The 17,676-nt window shown below is 43.0% G+C and overlaps 2 protein-coding genes across 3 annotated transcripts in view; one reads left to right on the plus strand and one right to left on the minus strand.

Annotated features, from left to right (window-relative positions):
- The window catches only part of PROK2 (prokineticin 2), a 32,506-nt gene extending 28,638 nt beyond the window's left edge, over positions 1 to 3,868 (plus strand). For both annotated transcript variants that reach the window (XM_066244698.1, XM_066244697.1), the window contains one exon: positions 852 to 3,868. In XM_066244698.1, the coding sequence (XP_066100795.1) occupies positions 852 to 956 (105 nt within the window). In that variant the 3' untranslated portion in view covers positions 957 to 3,868. The remainder of the gene's footprint in view (positions 1 to 851) is intronic.
- A 4,156-nt stretch (positions 3,869 to 8,024) lies between these two features.
- Positions 8,025 to 10,570, minus strand: GPR27 (G protein-coupled receptor 27). The gene has a single exon (XM_066245836.1). It carries the CDS (start codon positions 10,420 to 10,422, stop codon positions 9,295 to 9,297), a length of 1,128 nt encoding a protein of 375 aa, XP_066101933.1. The 5' UTR covers positions 10,423 to 10,570; the 3' UTR covers positions 8,025 to 9,294.
- Between the last annotated feature and the right edge of the window lie 7,106 nt (positions 10,571 to 17,676).

Here is a 17,676-nt window from a genome sequence, read left to right on the forward strand (position 1 = left end):
GAACTTGCAAAGCAGACAGATTCTCTTGAGGCACCATTCTTAGGGGAGGAAAAATGACTTCTGCTCTCTGCCTCTAGAAAGCATTTCCAGAGGAGTATGTTCTACTTGTTTCTGACACAGAAAACCACCACATCATTTGCTGGTTGACCCTCCTCAACCAGCTTCATTGGTGGTATGGGCAGCGCTCTTAGAATGTAAGTTGAATGAATGACTCTTAGCATAAGGCCGGCCTTGCACTGCTGGCTCTCCCTATGCTGGGTTTGGTTAGTTACATTTCAGCATATAAAGCTTGCCTCCTTTCCTAATTTCTCCCTTGTCTCTCTCCCCTTTCCCTCACTCCCAGAATTTTGACTCCTCTGACATGTGTGTAAACACGTGGAGTTATGTATCTATTGCTTGTTGTCCGTGAATTTATATTTGTGTATTATATGAATGTGGTCGTGCCCAGTGTAACGGTTCTCTCAAGGAGCTTCAGCAGTGAACAATGAAAAGAATCAAAATGAGAAAAGTAAAAGGCAGTACAGCTTGGTGGGTAAAAGCTTAGTCTCCAGTCCAACTGTCAGCCAAGCATCATATTCTGGATGTGTGACCTTGGGGAAGTTACTAATCTCTATGTGCCTCACTGACTCATTTGTAAATGGGTATAGTTAAAGTAGTTGCCATCTTCAGAGTGATTGTAAGGATGGAAAAGAATAATACATAAAAAATACTGAGAATATTGCCTGATGAATCATTAACACTCAATAGATGCTATTATTCAGAGACTTCTCAAGAATAGTTTGGTGGGCGGTTTTTGTTTTGTTTTGTTTTTTAATGTTTCCTGCTCTAACTTGGTTTTCTTTTTATTTTAGGTTCCATTTTGGGGGCGGAGAATGCATCACACGTGTCCATGTATGCCCGGCTTAGCCTGTTTACGAGCTTCTTTCAACCGATTTATTTGTTTAGCTCGAAAGTAATCACTTGAGAGTAGAAACTTCCGGTGTGAACAGACACATTATGGCTGTAAAGTCTATTTATTTGTGATTGTGCCAGAACAAATAGTATGTCAGGAAGAAATGCTATTGCTTCTTCAACTTACCAAGTAACTTTCCTAGCTTTGACTTTTAAATGCTGTCTTGTTATCGAGAGGATTTTAATTGTGGGTGGAAATGTTAACATGTAAGGCTTTGTGAAAACACTTCATACTTCCCTGTTTGTGTTATGATTTGGTTTGGCTTTTTTTAAAATGCCAATAATCATCCATTTTCACAAAAATAAAATTAAGAATAGGAATTTGATATTTTGTTACAGACACATTTTTTCTCTTAAACCTTCCTCCTCCCATTCCTGCCTCACCAGACATACATCTTTTTTCACCCGTTAGTCTCTTATCCCTCACTTTTCAAAGAATTTCAAGGAGTTCACTTTATTCTTTGTTATTTTTCTCCCTGCCCCTCTGTCATTTTAAAATGTGTGTGTCCAGGGTAGGAGGGTTACCCATAGCCTTTAGCTTGCTGGTGGAATCACTGATGAAAATCAAGCTTTTTCAGTGATACTTAAACAGAGTGTATAGTTTGGGGTTCTGCTAAACTTCCACTGATCCTGCCTGTGCAAGGGAAACTTAGATTTGCTGTGTGACTATATGAGGACAGAAGTAATGAAAAGTCAAATTAATTTAGTCCTGATTTGTAGACTTGCGTTTTTATTAAAAAAGACTTTCCAATATAGCAGCAATTTTCAACTGGTATGCAGCAGCACACTGGTGTGCCTCGTGAATTTTTAAAACATGTACTATGTAACTATTTAGTCAGGAACAGTGATCCTTTTTCCCTTAGATTTCCAGATTAAAAAATGTCAACAATTAACACAACAACAGCTATCTGGTGTGAATGAATCGAAATTATACATATTTTTTTGTCAGATCGGCAAAATAAATTTTTTTGGTGTGCCACAGAATTTTAGTAATGAGTTTATGTATACCATGAGATAAGAAAGGTTGAAAATTGTTGTAATACAGTGTTACATTTATTTCTATTTTATGAAGTTTATTTTATTAGAAAAGTCTCATAGTTAGAGATGTTCCTAAAATGTTAATTGGAAAGGAAATACTGATCTTAATCTGGTATAACACTAGTTATCATTTTTAAATTGGTATTAAGTTGCAATTTATACGTCATTTGGAACCAGAAGTTCTACTGTAATGGATTGCCTGATGTCCTGCCCTTTGTACTTGTATAAATATTGCTGTGTACAAATTCTGTATCAGAATAATGACAGTATTATATATAATTTGACTTATTTTAATATTATATCCTTATTTTTGTCACAGTTGTCTAGTTATTATTACAAGCAGATTTTTATGCAGCTGATATCCTAAAATCAGTAAAGACCCTTCAATAAGTAAAAAAAGCACTTCAAGTATGTGCATTTTCATTTTACATATATGGAAATTCTGTTAGCATGAATTTTAAAATAGTACAAAACAACAACAACAACAGTGTGTAAATCAGTAAGGTTTTGGATCATGAAGGAGAATTATGACATGCACAGCTGACTGCAATCAGGGATGGACTTGTGGGATTTCACTGGTTGATTCAGCAGATGGCGGTGACGGAGTGTTCACCACGGGGGCTTAGCCGGGTGCTGGGGCTGGCCATACGACGATGCCTGTGTGCCTCACCTTGAGAAACCCACCAGGTATTGGAAATGGGTTCAACATTGCAAATAACTTATAAAATAGATTTCAGTGACTAAACCTGACCAGACCAACCTATTAACCATTTCAAAAAGAAACATTCCTTTTATAGTTATTTATGCAGACAGGACTTACAATTGCACATTGTATGTAACTTCACCCCAGGGCTGATATGCTCAGAAATGTATGGGATTTTGCTCTACTGATTACCATAGTTGGTCACAGAAGTATTATTTTTGATTCAGTTTGGTCTGTTGTCAAAGAACATTCGTTAGTGAGTTTGCTAGGAAAAAAATAGACTTCAGCATGTGCAATCATGGATAAAGAAGCAGGCACTTCAGCAATTTTGGTAAATGTTGTTTTCATATAATGTTCAATACATCCTTTCTAATAAGTAGTAAAAACTTAATTGGATCAGTCATCCATTTTCACACAAGTTAAAAAGCATGTACCGATGGGTAATCTACTTTTTTTTAAAGATTTATGTCGCGGAGACAATGAACTACTCGGAGACCTGATGACATGCTCCAAGGGGCTGCGAGCAGGCAACAGCCTTGGTCAGCAGATCCAAGGACTGAAGCCCCTTCCCCAGCCTTACTCAGATCTTTATTAGCCTTTACAAATAACTCAAAATAACAGGCAGAAGAAGTTTTAGGGGGTGAAGTAAAGGACAAGGAACAGGCTGACTTCTAATCTCTGTTCTGAGAGCCTAAACATTTCTTGTTGCTGAATCTTATCCTGTCGTTTTGCTGTTTCCAGCACGCAGTTTACAGTAAGAAGTCAGAGAAGTCCCTGGACTCTCGTCCACTTGGGGCTTTTGCCCTAGGGTGCCTCATTGTCTCTAATTGTTATCCTAACTCTGTATATTTTTCATAGCATATTCCTACAGATTTACAAATAGCAACTCAGTTTGTTAAGGTGGTAGACTGAATGCCCATAGCCAGGAGAAGGGGTAAGGCTTGTGCAGGACACTGGGAACTTGCCCACTGACTCAGAGCTTTGTCATTTGTCACCTCTCCTCTTCATGACTTGTTATTAAGGAATAATACTCTCTTTTAGTGTACAGTTCTGTTTGGTTATTATGTTAACCTATTACCAAATTTAACACCTTTAAAATGTTTTAAAAAAATAACTTGTAATCGGATATCATGCAGATGCCTTAAAATAATTATATGTGAAGCATACAACGTGTTGCAGTACAAAGACTCATGTTGTTTCTTCTATGCCCTAGAATGGTCTCTCCATGACGTTGGAACTTTATAGGTGAGAAAAAGCAAGATAAGGCAAAACAAGAATTTATATTAAAAAAAACTAAGGCAACAATGTACTTTGATGTAAATATTTTGAATGGATGGAATTCATTATAAGGTAGAAATGCATCTTATGTCAGAAGCTACTGACCAAACTTAAGTGCTCCTTTGGATTTCGTTAAAAACATTGACTTTCATGAAAACTGTCATTTCCGATTTCAATCATTTTTTCCAAAACAACATTTTTTCTAAACCATAGCAAAGTTTGTGACAAAACAATTTTCTTATAACCTCTCCTATGTAACTGAAGACCTTTATCCTTCCCAACATTTCACTTGGAAAAGAAGAAAAAAAAGTTTTAAAGTGCAATTTTTAACTCTCTAGACTTAGTTCAATCTAAGAAATCAAGTCATAGCTCTTATATTTCCAGAGCCAGGTTAATTTAATGGTTTAACAGCAAGCTGAATAATATGATAGTTAGATAAAGTAAGTTAAATAAGTTATACAGTTCCAGTATATCAAGCATACCTATCAAAGGAGTGGAGAGGATGGAATAGTTTTAAATAATGTGGTTGTCACTTCAAATGACAGGTTCCCTGAATATTAGTTCCTGAAGCAATAGTAGTTTTTATTTCAAAGCCAGAAGTCTAGAGATACGAGGTTTCATATTTGGTTAAGCAGTTCAACAATGTTAGAATAGACGCCTGCTCTTCTTATCGTTCTGGTCTGCTATCTTTACTCTTGTTGACACTATCTCTTCTCATAGTTGCAAGATAGCTGCTGTGGCTCCAAACATCACATCCTCATATAAAACACCCCAAAAGGAAGAAAGAGGGGGGACAAAAGGGCTCTCTTCATGGACTGGGTTAAACCCCAAAAGTCTTGTTCAAGTTGAAAAAAAAAAACATAGAGTCCTCTGGACTCAGATCAAGTTTGCTTTTTACTTCTATTTGCTCCAGAAGCAGCTAATAAACCATGCAAAGGATATTGCTATGGGTATAAAATGTGGGTGGGTTACCTCCTTTGCCCCTCATAGAGGGAGTCCTGAAGGTCACTGGTCTTGAGGCAAGTCACACCGTGACACATCTGCCTAGTGAATAAAGAACTTTTTGGGGATCCACTGTATTTGATAACCCCAGCCACTTTGGTGCAGAGACAACTTAAATTGCTGCTAAGACAGTAAGTCTGCTACTCAGTCCACCATGGCATTCAAATTTCATGACTAAGTTTGGAGCCTTTAAAATTTTGAAGGGTCTGTACTGGGACAATCTTACCCTGTCTGATGGGGTTGGTTCACCCTTTATGTCTAGTTCACCTTCTGAAAGCTTAACAGCAGTTGAGTTGGAAAAAAGGGAGGGAAGACTTTGGACATAAACGATAAATGCAAAAAGTATGTTGGTGTGACACAGTAAAATCTGTTCAGAGCACCACCAGTGGCTTGGAGCAGTTGGAGTAAGGGTCTGAGAAGGGAGTGGGAGAACGTAAAAGCCCAGAGGAGGGGTGACCAGGCCAAGAAAGGCTTCCAGAGTCTTGGGTCTGGGTCCAGCACAGACCTGATGTTCAGCTAGGACCTAGGGGTATGCTTATACAGGTTAGTTATGCCTATGCCGTCTTAGTTGTTAAATATAGCACTTCCTTTGCTCTAGAGGGATTCCCTGGCAGAGCAGGAGTATGGGCTTTCCAGGGAATGCTGCACAAAAGTGACTAAAGAAGAGAAAATGGAAACCAGGGCTGAGGAGGCATGAGGCCAGGGTGGTGGAGGGGCCAATCTTTGAAAGGCCTTCTATGGCAGGTAGAGAAGTTTATACTCATCCTATAGATCTTGTAAAGGATAGACCCAATTCCTCCAACTCGGTGATGCACCTGGGAGACTAAACCTTGACTCAGCCCTCAGACCTGGGACCCTGACACTTCTCAGGGGCAGGGCACTTGAGAATGTAGAAGCCTGATGGTGAAGACTTCACAGAAGTACTTGTGTTTCACTTCTTTTTTAAAAAAGAGAGAAAGGTAGGTAGGAAATAAAAAAAAAAAAAAAAAAGGAAGAAGAGAGAGAGGGAATAAGAGAGGTAGGAAAGAAAAGAAAGAAAAAATGAGAAAGGGAAAAGTAGAAACCAATATGGCAAAACGACAAGATTTGGCAAGGCTGAACAGCACACAGAGATCTTACTGCTATGGTTACTGATTTGTTACACACTTCTCCCCTTTGCTTATTTCATTTTCTTAAAAAAATGAACATGATCAGGTAGAAATGAAAATAGATCTGATCTTTTTGAAAGACTCCAAAGTGCTTGTTTTTGACCCAGTTATTCCATACCAGGACATGAATGGAAGATACCTATTTTCATTGCCTCAAGAATAGTGACTTTTCTCACCTTGGTTGGGGGGCTGGGAGAGGAGGGAGACAAGTACTAAATAAATTAATATCCAAACAAGCTATTTTAACAGAAGTCTTCCCTAGGTACATTGTGCTTGTTCTGGTACAATGAATAAAGTATTCTGAAACACAACTAACCTTTTATTATTATTATTATTATTATTATTATTATTAATATAATTAACAACGCAAGTACCCTTTAATAGATTCACTGACCTAAGAAGCTGTGAGGTACAGGGGCCATCTCCTAGATGCTTCCTCTACCTCTGTGGCACTTCTCTCCTTTTCCTTTACAGCTGGCTGTCATTTCTCATTACTCTTCACCTCAACTTGCATCAGACTAAAACCAAAGCAAACCAGAAACAAATTTGTCCCATGCTGTCTGAAGACTTGGAGGTATGCCTCTAAAACCATCTGGGGCACCAGTTACAAATGCCCTTTCCTGGGTCCCACTGCAATCTTTCCTGTTGAGACTCTCTCAGCCCCACAAACACTGATGATCATTCTTACTGTTAAAATCTGAGACTCTCTGGCTATGGATTCTCCTATAAAAAATATATATCCATGAACTCAAGGCCACATAAAGCAAACAGGCTGTCTCTGTGCCTGAGCCTGGAGTAGTCCAGGAGAGTCCTGACACTTGTTTCATGTGTGTCTCAGGTGCTCAATACTCTGAAAAGCACTGTTTTAGAAAAAGTCTTTTAGAAAAAGACTTCTATTTTCTAGACTTTGATCCCTTGGGTGTGTGTGTGGGGGGGGGGGGAGTTAGTTGAAGAGAGATTTACTTCCTGGGCCTGTCTGTCTTTAGGTTAGCTGAGATTTTTGATGACTGGTCCTTGAATAATTAACATCTACTGATCTTATGACCTGGGGAGAAATAAGGAAAATAGTTATTCCTAGTTTCCAAATCTGAGACTGTTTGCACAGACTGATTGACTTTTACAATGCCGACCATTTACCAGACATAAAAGTTGGCTACACCCTCTAATGACATCCCTCTTGGATTAAACACTTAATAGTTTATATGGTGCTCAACTAAAGTTTCAACATATTTACTACACCCATTTTTAGTTATTTCAAGTAAAAATGATTACTTTATGTTTTATGTTCATAAAAACACTTTAAAGCAGTATAGAGCTACTGCTTCTTCCTTTTAAAGAGATATGCAGATTTCTATCTTGCATTTTAAATTGACAAGCCTCCAAATATCTTAATCTGATGGTCAACAAACGAATATGCATGAGCCCTAGTTGGCTGGTTAGGGCATTGGCCCAGTGTGTGGAAGACTCAGCTCTGATTCTCGGTCAGGGCACACAGAGGAAGCACCCATCAGCTTCTCCACCTTTCCCTCTCTCCTTCCTCTCTCTCTCTCTCTTCCCCTCCTGCAGCCAAGGTTCCACTGGAGCAAAATTGGCCCGGATGCTGAGGATGGCTCCATGGCCTCCACCTCATGCCCTGGAATGGCTCTGGTTGCAACAGAGCGACGCCCTAGACAGGCAGAGCATCGCCCCCTGGTAGGCTTGCCAGGTGGATCCTGGTAGGGGGCATGTGAGAATCTGTCTGCATCCCTGCTTCTCACTTCAGAAAAACACAAAATAATTTTTTTTAACTTTAAAAAAAGAATATGAATAAAAGCTAACAGAACATGAGTACCATGCTTAGATGCCTATAGTACCAGTCACAGCCTCACACAACAACAAAATACTCCAGACTGAAAATACTGGTATATTTATATAATGCAAAGAGAAATACAGATATAAATCCTTAAAACAGAAGGTACATTAATAAAAGTGTAGCATTTTTAGCAAAAATTATACAGTACTTGCAGAATTTAGTCTTTCAATGTAAGATTACAATGTGTCTAAGAAACATTATTTAAAATTATAGTTCTCATTAATTTAAAATAACCATCAGTAGAACAGCACAGTTTATCCTAGCAAACATTTTAAGGAAACACTTTGTCTGCTAGAAGTACAGTATCATTATATGCCATTCATTTATACCATGAACAAAAGAACATTTTTCAATGTGTAAATTAGTTTCATAAGCCAGAATAAAACTGGGCTTCCAAAGCACAAGCTGTTTCCATAAAATTATTTTAATTTTTATTGGCAAAAAATAGTGAAACAATTTTGATTGAGTACTCTGCTTCTCAGAGCCCCCCTCCCCAATCCATGAACTGCAATAACTACATACAAAAACATGCAATACTCTATTTTCTCCACATCATTACTAACCAAAACACCTTTTAACTTTTAAAAGTTACAGTTTTACAGAAATGTTTGCAGTCAAGATTGGTATAATGCAGACAGCAGTTGTCACTGACCTGTATTTTCTAGCAGTGTAACTCAGGAAACAAATCTTACCTGTTACTGCTTAATAAAAACAACTTCCTGGCTAATCACTCCCAGAGCTTCTCTTCAAATTCAATCTCAATACTGAACAAAGTTTTCAACACTTCCAAAAAACCAGAGCAGCACAACTGACTCCATGGCTGGCAATTCAGAGAATTTAAGACAACCCACCACCCCCTTCTCCTGCTTCCAAAAGAAGACCCTCAAGAAATCCAACTTCGTGTTAGTCCCCCTAGTTTCCGCTACTTCACTGTAAAATGTAATGCCACTTGAGGTTGTCAAAAATAGCTTCTGTAGAAAACTGGCCGTGGTCTTTAGGAAACGTTGCATGAAGAAAATTAGTTTAGCCTTTATTTTCAAAAGTAATAACATGGAATAAAGGACATCAGTACCAATACAAAGACTCCAGGGCCTATTTTCAGGATGAAAACACATTTAGGACAACAATGAGCAGAGCTGGAGTGGGGCTGGAAATAGAACCCCTCCCCACAAAGGAGTCTGTACAAACCAAGTGCTAATCCACTTTGACTCTTTTTGAAGGCAATTTAGACAATTAAAACGGGGGCAGAGGGGGGAAGAAACGACGTCAGTGTCGAAGCCAACGGGAAAGGCTGGGTGGAGGTGTAAGTGGAGGGAGAACCCTTACAAACCAATGCCTTTCAAGTCACAGGGGAGGGTAGCTGGGGTGGCCTGGGGGCTCTGGCAGCAGGGAAACTGGGCCCTGAAGCAGTCCCTCAGCTCCCTGTTGAAGAGGAAGCACACAACAGGGTTGATGCCGGCCTGCGCGAAGGTCAGCCACACGGAGGCCGTCAGGTAGGCCTGGGGGACCGCGCCGGGCCGCACCAAGACCCGCAGGTAACTGGCCACGACGTATGGCCCCCAGAGAAGCAGGAAGAGCAGCGTGATGGCATAGAACATCTTGCACAGCCTCTTTTCCGTCTTAAATTCCTCGAGCACGAGCAGGCGACGCGCGCCACGACCGGGCCCCGCGGGCCGGATGCCCACGAGCGCAGGTGGCGTCGGTCCGCGGCCGAAGCCAGCCGTCCAGTTGGCGGCTGCCTGGCCGGTGGCACCGGGGCCGTGGAAAGTCCAGTCGTGGCTGACGGCGGGCACTAGGCGCGCGGGCCTCATTTTGCGGCGGTCATGGATAAAGAAGAGCAGGCGGAGGTAGACCAGGTGCGTGGCGCCCACGACCGCGGCCAGCAGCAGCAGGAAGCCGAGCGCGCCGGGGGCGCCGTCGGGCCGCTGGTCCAGGGCGCACGGCGCGTCCTCGTCGTCGCCGCCGCCGCCGTCCAGTACCGGTGGGAAGGCCGCGGCCAGCGCCAGCGCCCAGGCGGCGCACACCAGCATGGCGGCGCACGGCCAGCCGGCCAGGCGTTCGGCGTAGAAGCGGTGGTGCGCGATGGCCAGGTAGCGGGTGACGCCCACGCCGAGCAGCAGGAAGGCGGCGTGGAAGCAGAAGAGCGCGGCCAGGAAGGCGAGCAGCTTGCAGCCGAGCGCGCCCGGCGGGGTCCCAGCAGCGGCGGCCGCGCGCCGCGCCGCCAGCATGACGGCCGGGAGGCAGGCCAGCGCGCGCAGCCCGTCGGCCAGGCACAGGTCGAGCAGCAGGTAGTACGGGGCGCGGTGCAGGCTGCGCTCCCGCACGATGAGCAGCGCGAACAGCACGTTGCCCGCCAGGCTCACGCACAGCAGCAGGCTGAGCGTGGCCAGCTTGATGCCCAAGGTGGCTGCCTCGCCTCCACTGCTACCTGGTTCGCTGGCGTTCGCCATCGCGGCCTTCCGGGCCCGACGCTCAGCTCCAGGGCCGCCTGGCCCAGGCTCTGCCACCGCACGGGCCCTGCGCGAGCTACCCGGCCGGCGGGGCTCAGCCCGCGGCCGGCTGGCGCCTCCTGGGCTCCCTGCGCCACCGCGTCGCCGCCGCCATCTCGGTAACGCTGCGCGCGGGAGGGACAGCCACTCCCTGCGCCTGGGGCGCCGCGGGCTTCACTGCGGACAGGGCCGCCGGCTCCCGCAGACCCCGCGTCCTCCGCCGCCGCGCCTCTTGGCTCTGCCCCCCCCCCCCCCCCCCCGGCGCCGCCGCCGCCGGCGCCGCGGAGCCCCCTCCCCTCAGCCTTAGCGCGCAGCGTGGCCGCCGCCCGGGCCGGGCTTGGGGGTGCCGCCTTGGCAGCTGCGGGGTCGGTAGGCGGCCGGGAGGGAGATAGGGTTCGGGACGCGAGGTGGTGACAAGTCGTGTTTGACCCCAGGTAACAGGGGTCTGGCGACGGCATCCGGCGCCCGCGCTGGGGTCAAGGTGGCGGTACGCAGGGTGGAGGTGGGGGTGGGGACGGCTGCTTGGGTTGGCGGGATCGGGAGGCCTCAGAGGAGCAGGAATATCTGGGATGAACCTTTTGCTTGAAAGCTAATCATAATTAACGGTAGTGATCATCATAATCATAATCTTGTAATCGCCGGTGTTCAGGTGAGCAGTGACATTGGCGGCCGTGTTCTGGGAGCTTTACAAGCCTTGTCGTGTCCACAGTCACTACAGAGTTGGTTTTAATCTTAACACCACTTGTATCTGAGGAAGCAAAGCTCCGAGGTCAGGGAAGTTGAGAGAGAGTGAGCTGTGGAGCTGGGATTTGAGTTTCACTAGGTCAGATGTCCAGGGGTGAACTCCCAGTGATTGTGCAGCAGGCCCAGATCTCTGCCTCACCCGTGATCCCTTGAAGACTTATGTCAGGGAAAAGAAATTCAGCCTTTTCTTGCAAGTGACTTGGGAGGTGAACCCCGTAACACCTTCCTCCCACAGTGTCTTTTTTCTGGGTGAGCCTGAAAGGGCAGCCCCCAGTCTGAGCCTCAGACACACCAAGTTCTGGTAATTTTTACACACACCATTCTCTCTGCCTGGTCCAGCCCCACAGTTTCCATCTTGTGGGCCATCCTGCTGATCAGTTTATCTTACTCTATGTCACTGCCCATCCAGTCCCTTCATAGCACTGACAATTTATTGTTCCATATTTTGATTTGTTTTTAAAATCTTATTCTTTCAGCTAGCCTCTAAGCTCCATGAAGGCAAGGGTTTATGCCTGTTTTTTTGTGCCACAGTATCCCAAATGCTTAGCATAGTCAAGCCAGAATTAAGGAATAGAACATTATTTGTTGCCTACCTGTAATGGGCATGACAAGCACTTTGATGGGTATTTCCAGGACAACACAAGATCATAGAAGGCCTGGGTCTTCAAGCTTAAGGAATCTAAACTTTAGTCTGTAGTAGGCATTAAGGAACCGTTGACGGGTTTTTTTGTTTTTGTTTTTAATTATATTTATTCATTTTAAAGAGGAGAGAGAAAGGGAGAAAGAGGGAGAGAGAGAGGAGAGAGAGACAGAGAGAGAAGGTGGGGAGGAGCTGGAAGCATCAACTCCCATATGTGCCTTGACCAGGCAAGCCCAGGATTTCGAACCCGCGAAATCGTCCAGGTCGACGCTTTATCCACTGTGCCACCACAGGTCAGTCCCAGGCCCGTTGATGGTTTTTTGAGGAGAGTGATATGGTTAAAGCTGTGTGCTTCAGTACAATTATCTTGGCAGTACTGTTCAAAACGAATGACAGCAGAGCCTGGAAGTGTCGTCTAGAGCCTCAGACTTCTAAGTGAACAAAAACCGCTGGGGCTACTGTGGGAATGCAAGTTCTGATTCAGTAGGTCTGGAACGGAGCTAGAGAACCTACATTTCTAACAAATTGCTTGGTGACACTAATGCTGCTGGTCCACAGGCCACACTTTGAGTAGTAAGGACTTTGATGTCAGTGTGGACATTTTAAAAAATGTATGTGACAGCCAATAACGATTTCACTTAGCACCCCTAAGTGGCTTGGGTCAAGTGGCTGACCAGGCAGGTCTGCAAATATTTATTGACAGGAAAGAGAAATCAATTCTGGAGGGTATTTTGTTGAGGATTGCATTGATAATAGTAACTAGAAATGTACATAAGTTTATTTTTCTTAAGAAATAAGAAGTTTGGAGGTCAGTGTTTGCTGATGTTGACTACTGAATCAAGGACGGAGTCTCTGAAAGTCTGTATCCCCTCCCACATGTTCAGCAGGTTGCTGGCACGCCAGCCATTTCTTCTGCATTCCAGGCAGAAAGAAGGGAAAGAAGGGAGGAGCAGGAGTGTTTCAAGTAGACCTCCCTGCCATCCACGTAGGCCTCCCCTGAAGAGCTGTTTTTTTTATCTTTTATTTTTTCTGAAGTTGGAAACGGGGAGGCAGTCAGACAGACTCCCGTACTCACCCGACCGGGATCTACCCAGCACGCCCACCAGGGGACGATGCTCTGCCCATCTGGGGCGTCGCTCTGTTGCAACCAGAGCCATTCTAGCGCCTGAGGCAGAGGCCACAGAGCCATCCTCAGCACCCCGGCCAACTTTGCTCCAATGGAGCCTTGGCTATGGGAGGGAAGAGAGAGACAGAGAGGAAGGAGAGGGGGAGGGGTGGAGAAGCAGATGGGCTCTTCGTGTGCCCTGGCTGGGAATCGAACCCGGGACTCCTGCATGCCCGGCCGACACTCTACCACTAAGCCAACTGACCAGGGCTTCCCCTGAAGAGCTTTTAAGAAAACCTACACTATAACAAACACATGTCAGTGGCTACCACTAACAGAAAAGGAGGTTGAGAAATAAGTTTCTTTTTTTTGAAAGCAAGACACATAGCCATAGAGAATGAGATCCTGCCTTGATGTGCAGCTTGGTACTTGGGCTACTTCTGCCCAAAGGAAGGGATGCCTTCTTATAACCTACACAAAGACACCCCGACTCTGGTTCCTTTATGGTAATGCCAATGGCAGTCTTCATTCACTGAGCACTTCCTACATGTGATGCACTGTGATGAATAGTTGACATGTGCTATTTCATCATTGTAAGGGCCATGTTTATAGTAGATACTGTCACAGTCTCCATTCTTCAGGTAACGCAAATAGGTTTAGTAATTTGTTCTGGCTTTCACTGCAAGTGAATGTGAGCACTGGGATTGTGAGGCACATGTCTGGCCCTAGAGCCCACACTCATTATTCCATATATATTGCCTCTTTATCATAACTTCAGTAAAAGTTATTAAGTTTCTGAAAACAAACAAAAACTATTGGTGTTCATGTTCACAGAATTATAGTCCCTTCATAGAGGGGAGGATTTTAAAAAAACTATCTAATCTCACGCTTTTATTTCATAAATGGAGTGACTCAGTAATGATTGAGTGGGACACAAAAGCTAGATCTTCTCACTTCTAGGTCAGTACCCTTCCCACTTAGTTGAAATAATAATATTTGTTCTAGTGAACACGTGGCATTTTACAAGACACTGAACCTCTTGGGGACTCCAGTTTTCCCATTTATAAAATGGGGCATTGGACTAACTGATTCTGAGGGTCCTTATTTCTGAAATCCAGTTTGTATATGAGACAATGCAAGTTAAATGGTTATACAATCCCAAATGGAGAGATATGTATTCTTCAGACAAAGACACAAAAGAAGAGGCAGTATAAATTAGATTTCTCTGTGTTTTCTACTTCTCTCTGGCTCAGTATGTTTCTGTTTTGAAATTTAAAATTTGGTTTAGTCATTTACCCAGGATCAAATAGCAGAAGCAGCAATAGAAAACCATAGCTCTCACAACATTTATATATCTCCTTCTTTCAGGCTCTACCTTTGCTCAGTAGATTACTATTTAATACCCCTGGCTGGGTAGCTCAGTAGGTTGAAGTGTCATCATAATACTTCAAGGTTGTGAGTTTGATCTCTGGTCAGGGCATATATAAGAATCAACCAATGAATGTATAAATAAATGGAACAATAAATTGATGTTTCTCTCTCTCTCCCTCTCTATCCCTTTTTCTCTAAAATCAATCTATAAATAAAATGTAAGATTAATACTTAAAAAAACATATTAATATTCCTTTGTCAGAATCAACTTGTTTCCCTTTTACTGTTTCTAGGAAGCTTCAGACAAGAATTTATAATAGTGTCTCAGGCTCCAAGTTAAGTGATATGGGCTCTATGATATTATGAAAAATATTTCTTCATTTTGCATATAACCAAATTCTTCTTTTTGCATATAAATAGAGAAGTTGAGATTCCCCCCCCCCAAATCAGATTTGTCACTTCTTTACTGGGACATAAAGATGGTGTGAATAGTAATAAAAATCCATACTGTGCAGAGGAACTAGTTGACACATTGATACATAGGCCATGAGTGCCAATATCATAAAGTCAATTTGGGAAATGTCTCCTATCCAACCTCAGGTTTCTGGCCAGTCATCTGCCAATGGGTGCACTGAACACCAAGTTAAGGAAGGTTGGCTTAACTTAAGCCCATCCCAACTTTTAGAAAAATGAGCCAAAGTCAAGGTCCAATGGATGTTGGGTTATCAAAGGACAGCATTCAGATAGACTTTTCCATGGGAGGGAGTCATTACTTCAGGAATGAAAATGGGCTTGCAGTTAAGTGTACAGTGGTTTATATTCAATGTGCATGCTTAGCCAAGTCCCATGCCTCCTCTGAATCTCTGAGGCCTGTTGTGAGGAAGATTCCCTTAAAGGTGAACCATTTACAGACTAGCAAAGCTGTGTACACAAGTGGTAGCTGCCGTTATTTTTATTTTCAATTTTTCCATTGATTTGAGAGAGAAAGAGGAAGTGGGGAAAGAGAGAGAGGCATCAGCTCATTTTTCCACTTAGTTTCATTTAATTGTTCATTCATTGCTTCTCGTCCATGCCCTGACTGGAGATCAAACCCATGACATCTGTGTGCCAGGACAAGACTTGATCCACAGACTGTAAATGCTTTGGCTAATGATAACTATTATACATATTTCCCACTCCAAATTAGCCTAGCAGGATTTCCTGTACAAAGTACGTTCTTAATTTGTGTGCAGGTATGCATGTCAGTTCATAAAATCAAGCATGCAAGAAATATAACTGCTCCCTAGAAACCTAATTTCTTACTCTGAGTTGCCATTTTGCATGCTGATGGAGAAAAATACAACTTCAGTGCTTCTTGGGTTTCATTATGGTGCCTTGCTTCTTCAGGATATAACATAATTCCAGGGTAATGCCTAGATTGCTAGTACACAGACATTCAGGATATGCCTGTGTCTACGTGTCTGTGTGTGTGTTGGGGGGGTATTCCATCTGATGTTTGATCAGTTGTTCATACTGTTCCTGTCCTTATAAGCCATTATGGCTTAGTGATTCTTAGCTGCCTTATACCTGACTTAGGGTTGAGAATGCCTATGCTATAAATATTTATACATCTATAGCCATTCCTCTCAGCAGTAGGTCTGGGAAATTGGGTACAGAACCCCTCTCACAGGACCCTTTTCTTCTCTTTCCTTCTGCCTTCATTTCTGGGGACTCCCCATCTACTCTAGCAGAGAGAAAAACCAGTTCTTCCTTGTTTTTCTGGACAATATAATTGGTCAGTTTTCCTGAGAATCTGTGCTCCTAGAATTTAGATGTTTGAAAAAAACAAAAGTCAGTTAACTACTTGCCTTAAACCTCTCTTTGCAAGGAAGCTTGGAACCTGCTGTCTGCTTAAATATTGGGAATGAAAGGGAAAAACAGAGGAAGAAAAATGATCACTTCTTATCTCAAAATAATGATTTTGCTCCATAAATTTGTTGAATGGATCACTGAATATCTTTATGTGTACATGCATGGTATATTGTAACTTTAGTGAAAATTCTTGAACAGTTGATATTCTCCATATGCAAAAGAATGAAGTTGGACCCCTACCTCACACCATATACAAAAATTATCTCAAAATGAATCATAGACCTAAAGGTAAGAGTTAAAAACTATAGAACTCGTAGAAGAAAACATAGGGTAAATCTTCATGACTTTAGGTTAAGCAGTGGTTTCTTAGGTATAGCATCAAAAGAACAAGTAACCAAGGAAAAAATACAGTGGTCCATCATCTTTCTCAGGGGTTAGGTTCCAGAACCCTCCACAATAGGCGAAATCTGTGAAGTAGCAACCTTATATTTATTTTATTATGTATATGTATATGTATATGTATATATATATGTTTTTTTTTTGTATTTTTCTGAAGCTGGAAACAGGGAGACAGTCAGACAGACTCCCGCATGCGCCCGACCAGGATCCACCCGGCACACCCACCAGGGGGCAATGCTCTGTCCATCCGGGGCGTCACTCTGTCGTGACCAGAGCCATTCTAGCGCCTGGGGCAGAGGCCAAGGAGCCATCCCCAGCACCCAGGCCATCTTTTGCTCCAATGGAGCCTGGGCTGCGGGAGGGGAAGAGAGAGACAGAGAGGAAGGAGAGGGGGAGGGGTGGAGAAGCAGATGGGCGCTTCTCCTGTGTGCCCTGGCCAGGAATCAAACCCAGGACTTCCGCACGCCAGGCCGACGCTCTACCACTGAGCCAACCGGCCAGGGCCTATATATTTTTTAAGGCTTTAAAAACTCTCCCCACACTCTTATAAACACTTCCTATGCTCTTAAACACTTTCTACACTCTTAAACCTATGTACTTTTAACAACATATAAAATTCTATATGTGTACTCACCAGTGGATGTACAATAATATTTTTTTAATATGTTTTAACTAATATTTTTATATTTTTTTGTTTTTTCAATTCTTAGGCTAGAAAATGCTTATTTTGCTAAAAAATAGTTAAAACAATAAATATATAAAAATACCTATATACTGCAAAATCCCACAATATAGCAAAAAATCCACAGTACAAAATTAGATATATATAATTTCAAAATCCATGCTACAGAGAAACCACAAAAAGTGAACTGCAATATGGCAAGCGACAACTGTAGATAAATTGGACTTTATTGAAAGTTTGTGCTTCGTATAATTTTATTAACCACTGTCACCCCAAAAAATTCAGTTAAAAAAATAAATTGTTTGTGCTTCAATTAATACTTTCAAGAAAAGGAAAATGCAATGTACATAATGGGAGAAAATACTTTCAGATTATGGATCTGATGAGAGACTTCTAGCCAGGATATTAAGAGAACTCACAACT

The sequence above is a fragment of the Saccopteryx bilineata genome, chromosome 10, assembly GCF_036850765.1.
Source record: "Saccopteryx bilineata isolate mSacBil1 chromosome 10, mSacBil1_pri_phased_curated, whole genome shotgun sequence".
NCBI classification, from domain to species: Eukaryota; Metazoa; Chordata; class Mammalia; order Chiroptera; family Emballonuridae; genus Saccopteryx; species Saccopteryx bilineata.

Bases quoted from the DNA above. Each gene is read 5' to 3' on its own strand.
- GPR27 (XM_066245836.1), bottom strand. From the start codon at position 10,422: ATGGCGAACGCCAGCGAACCAGGTAGCAGTGGAGGCGAGGCAGCCACC.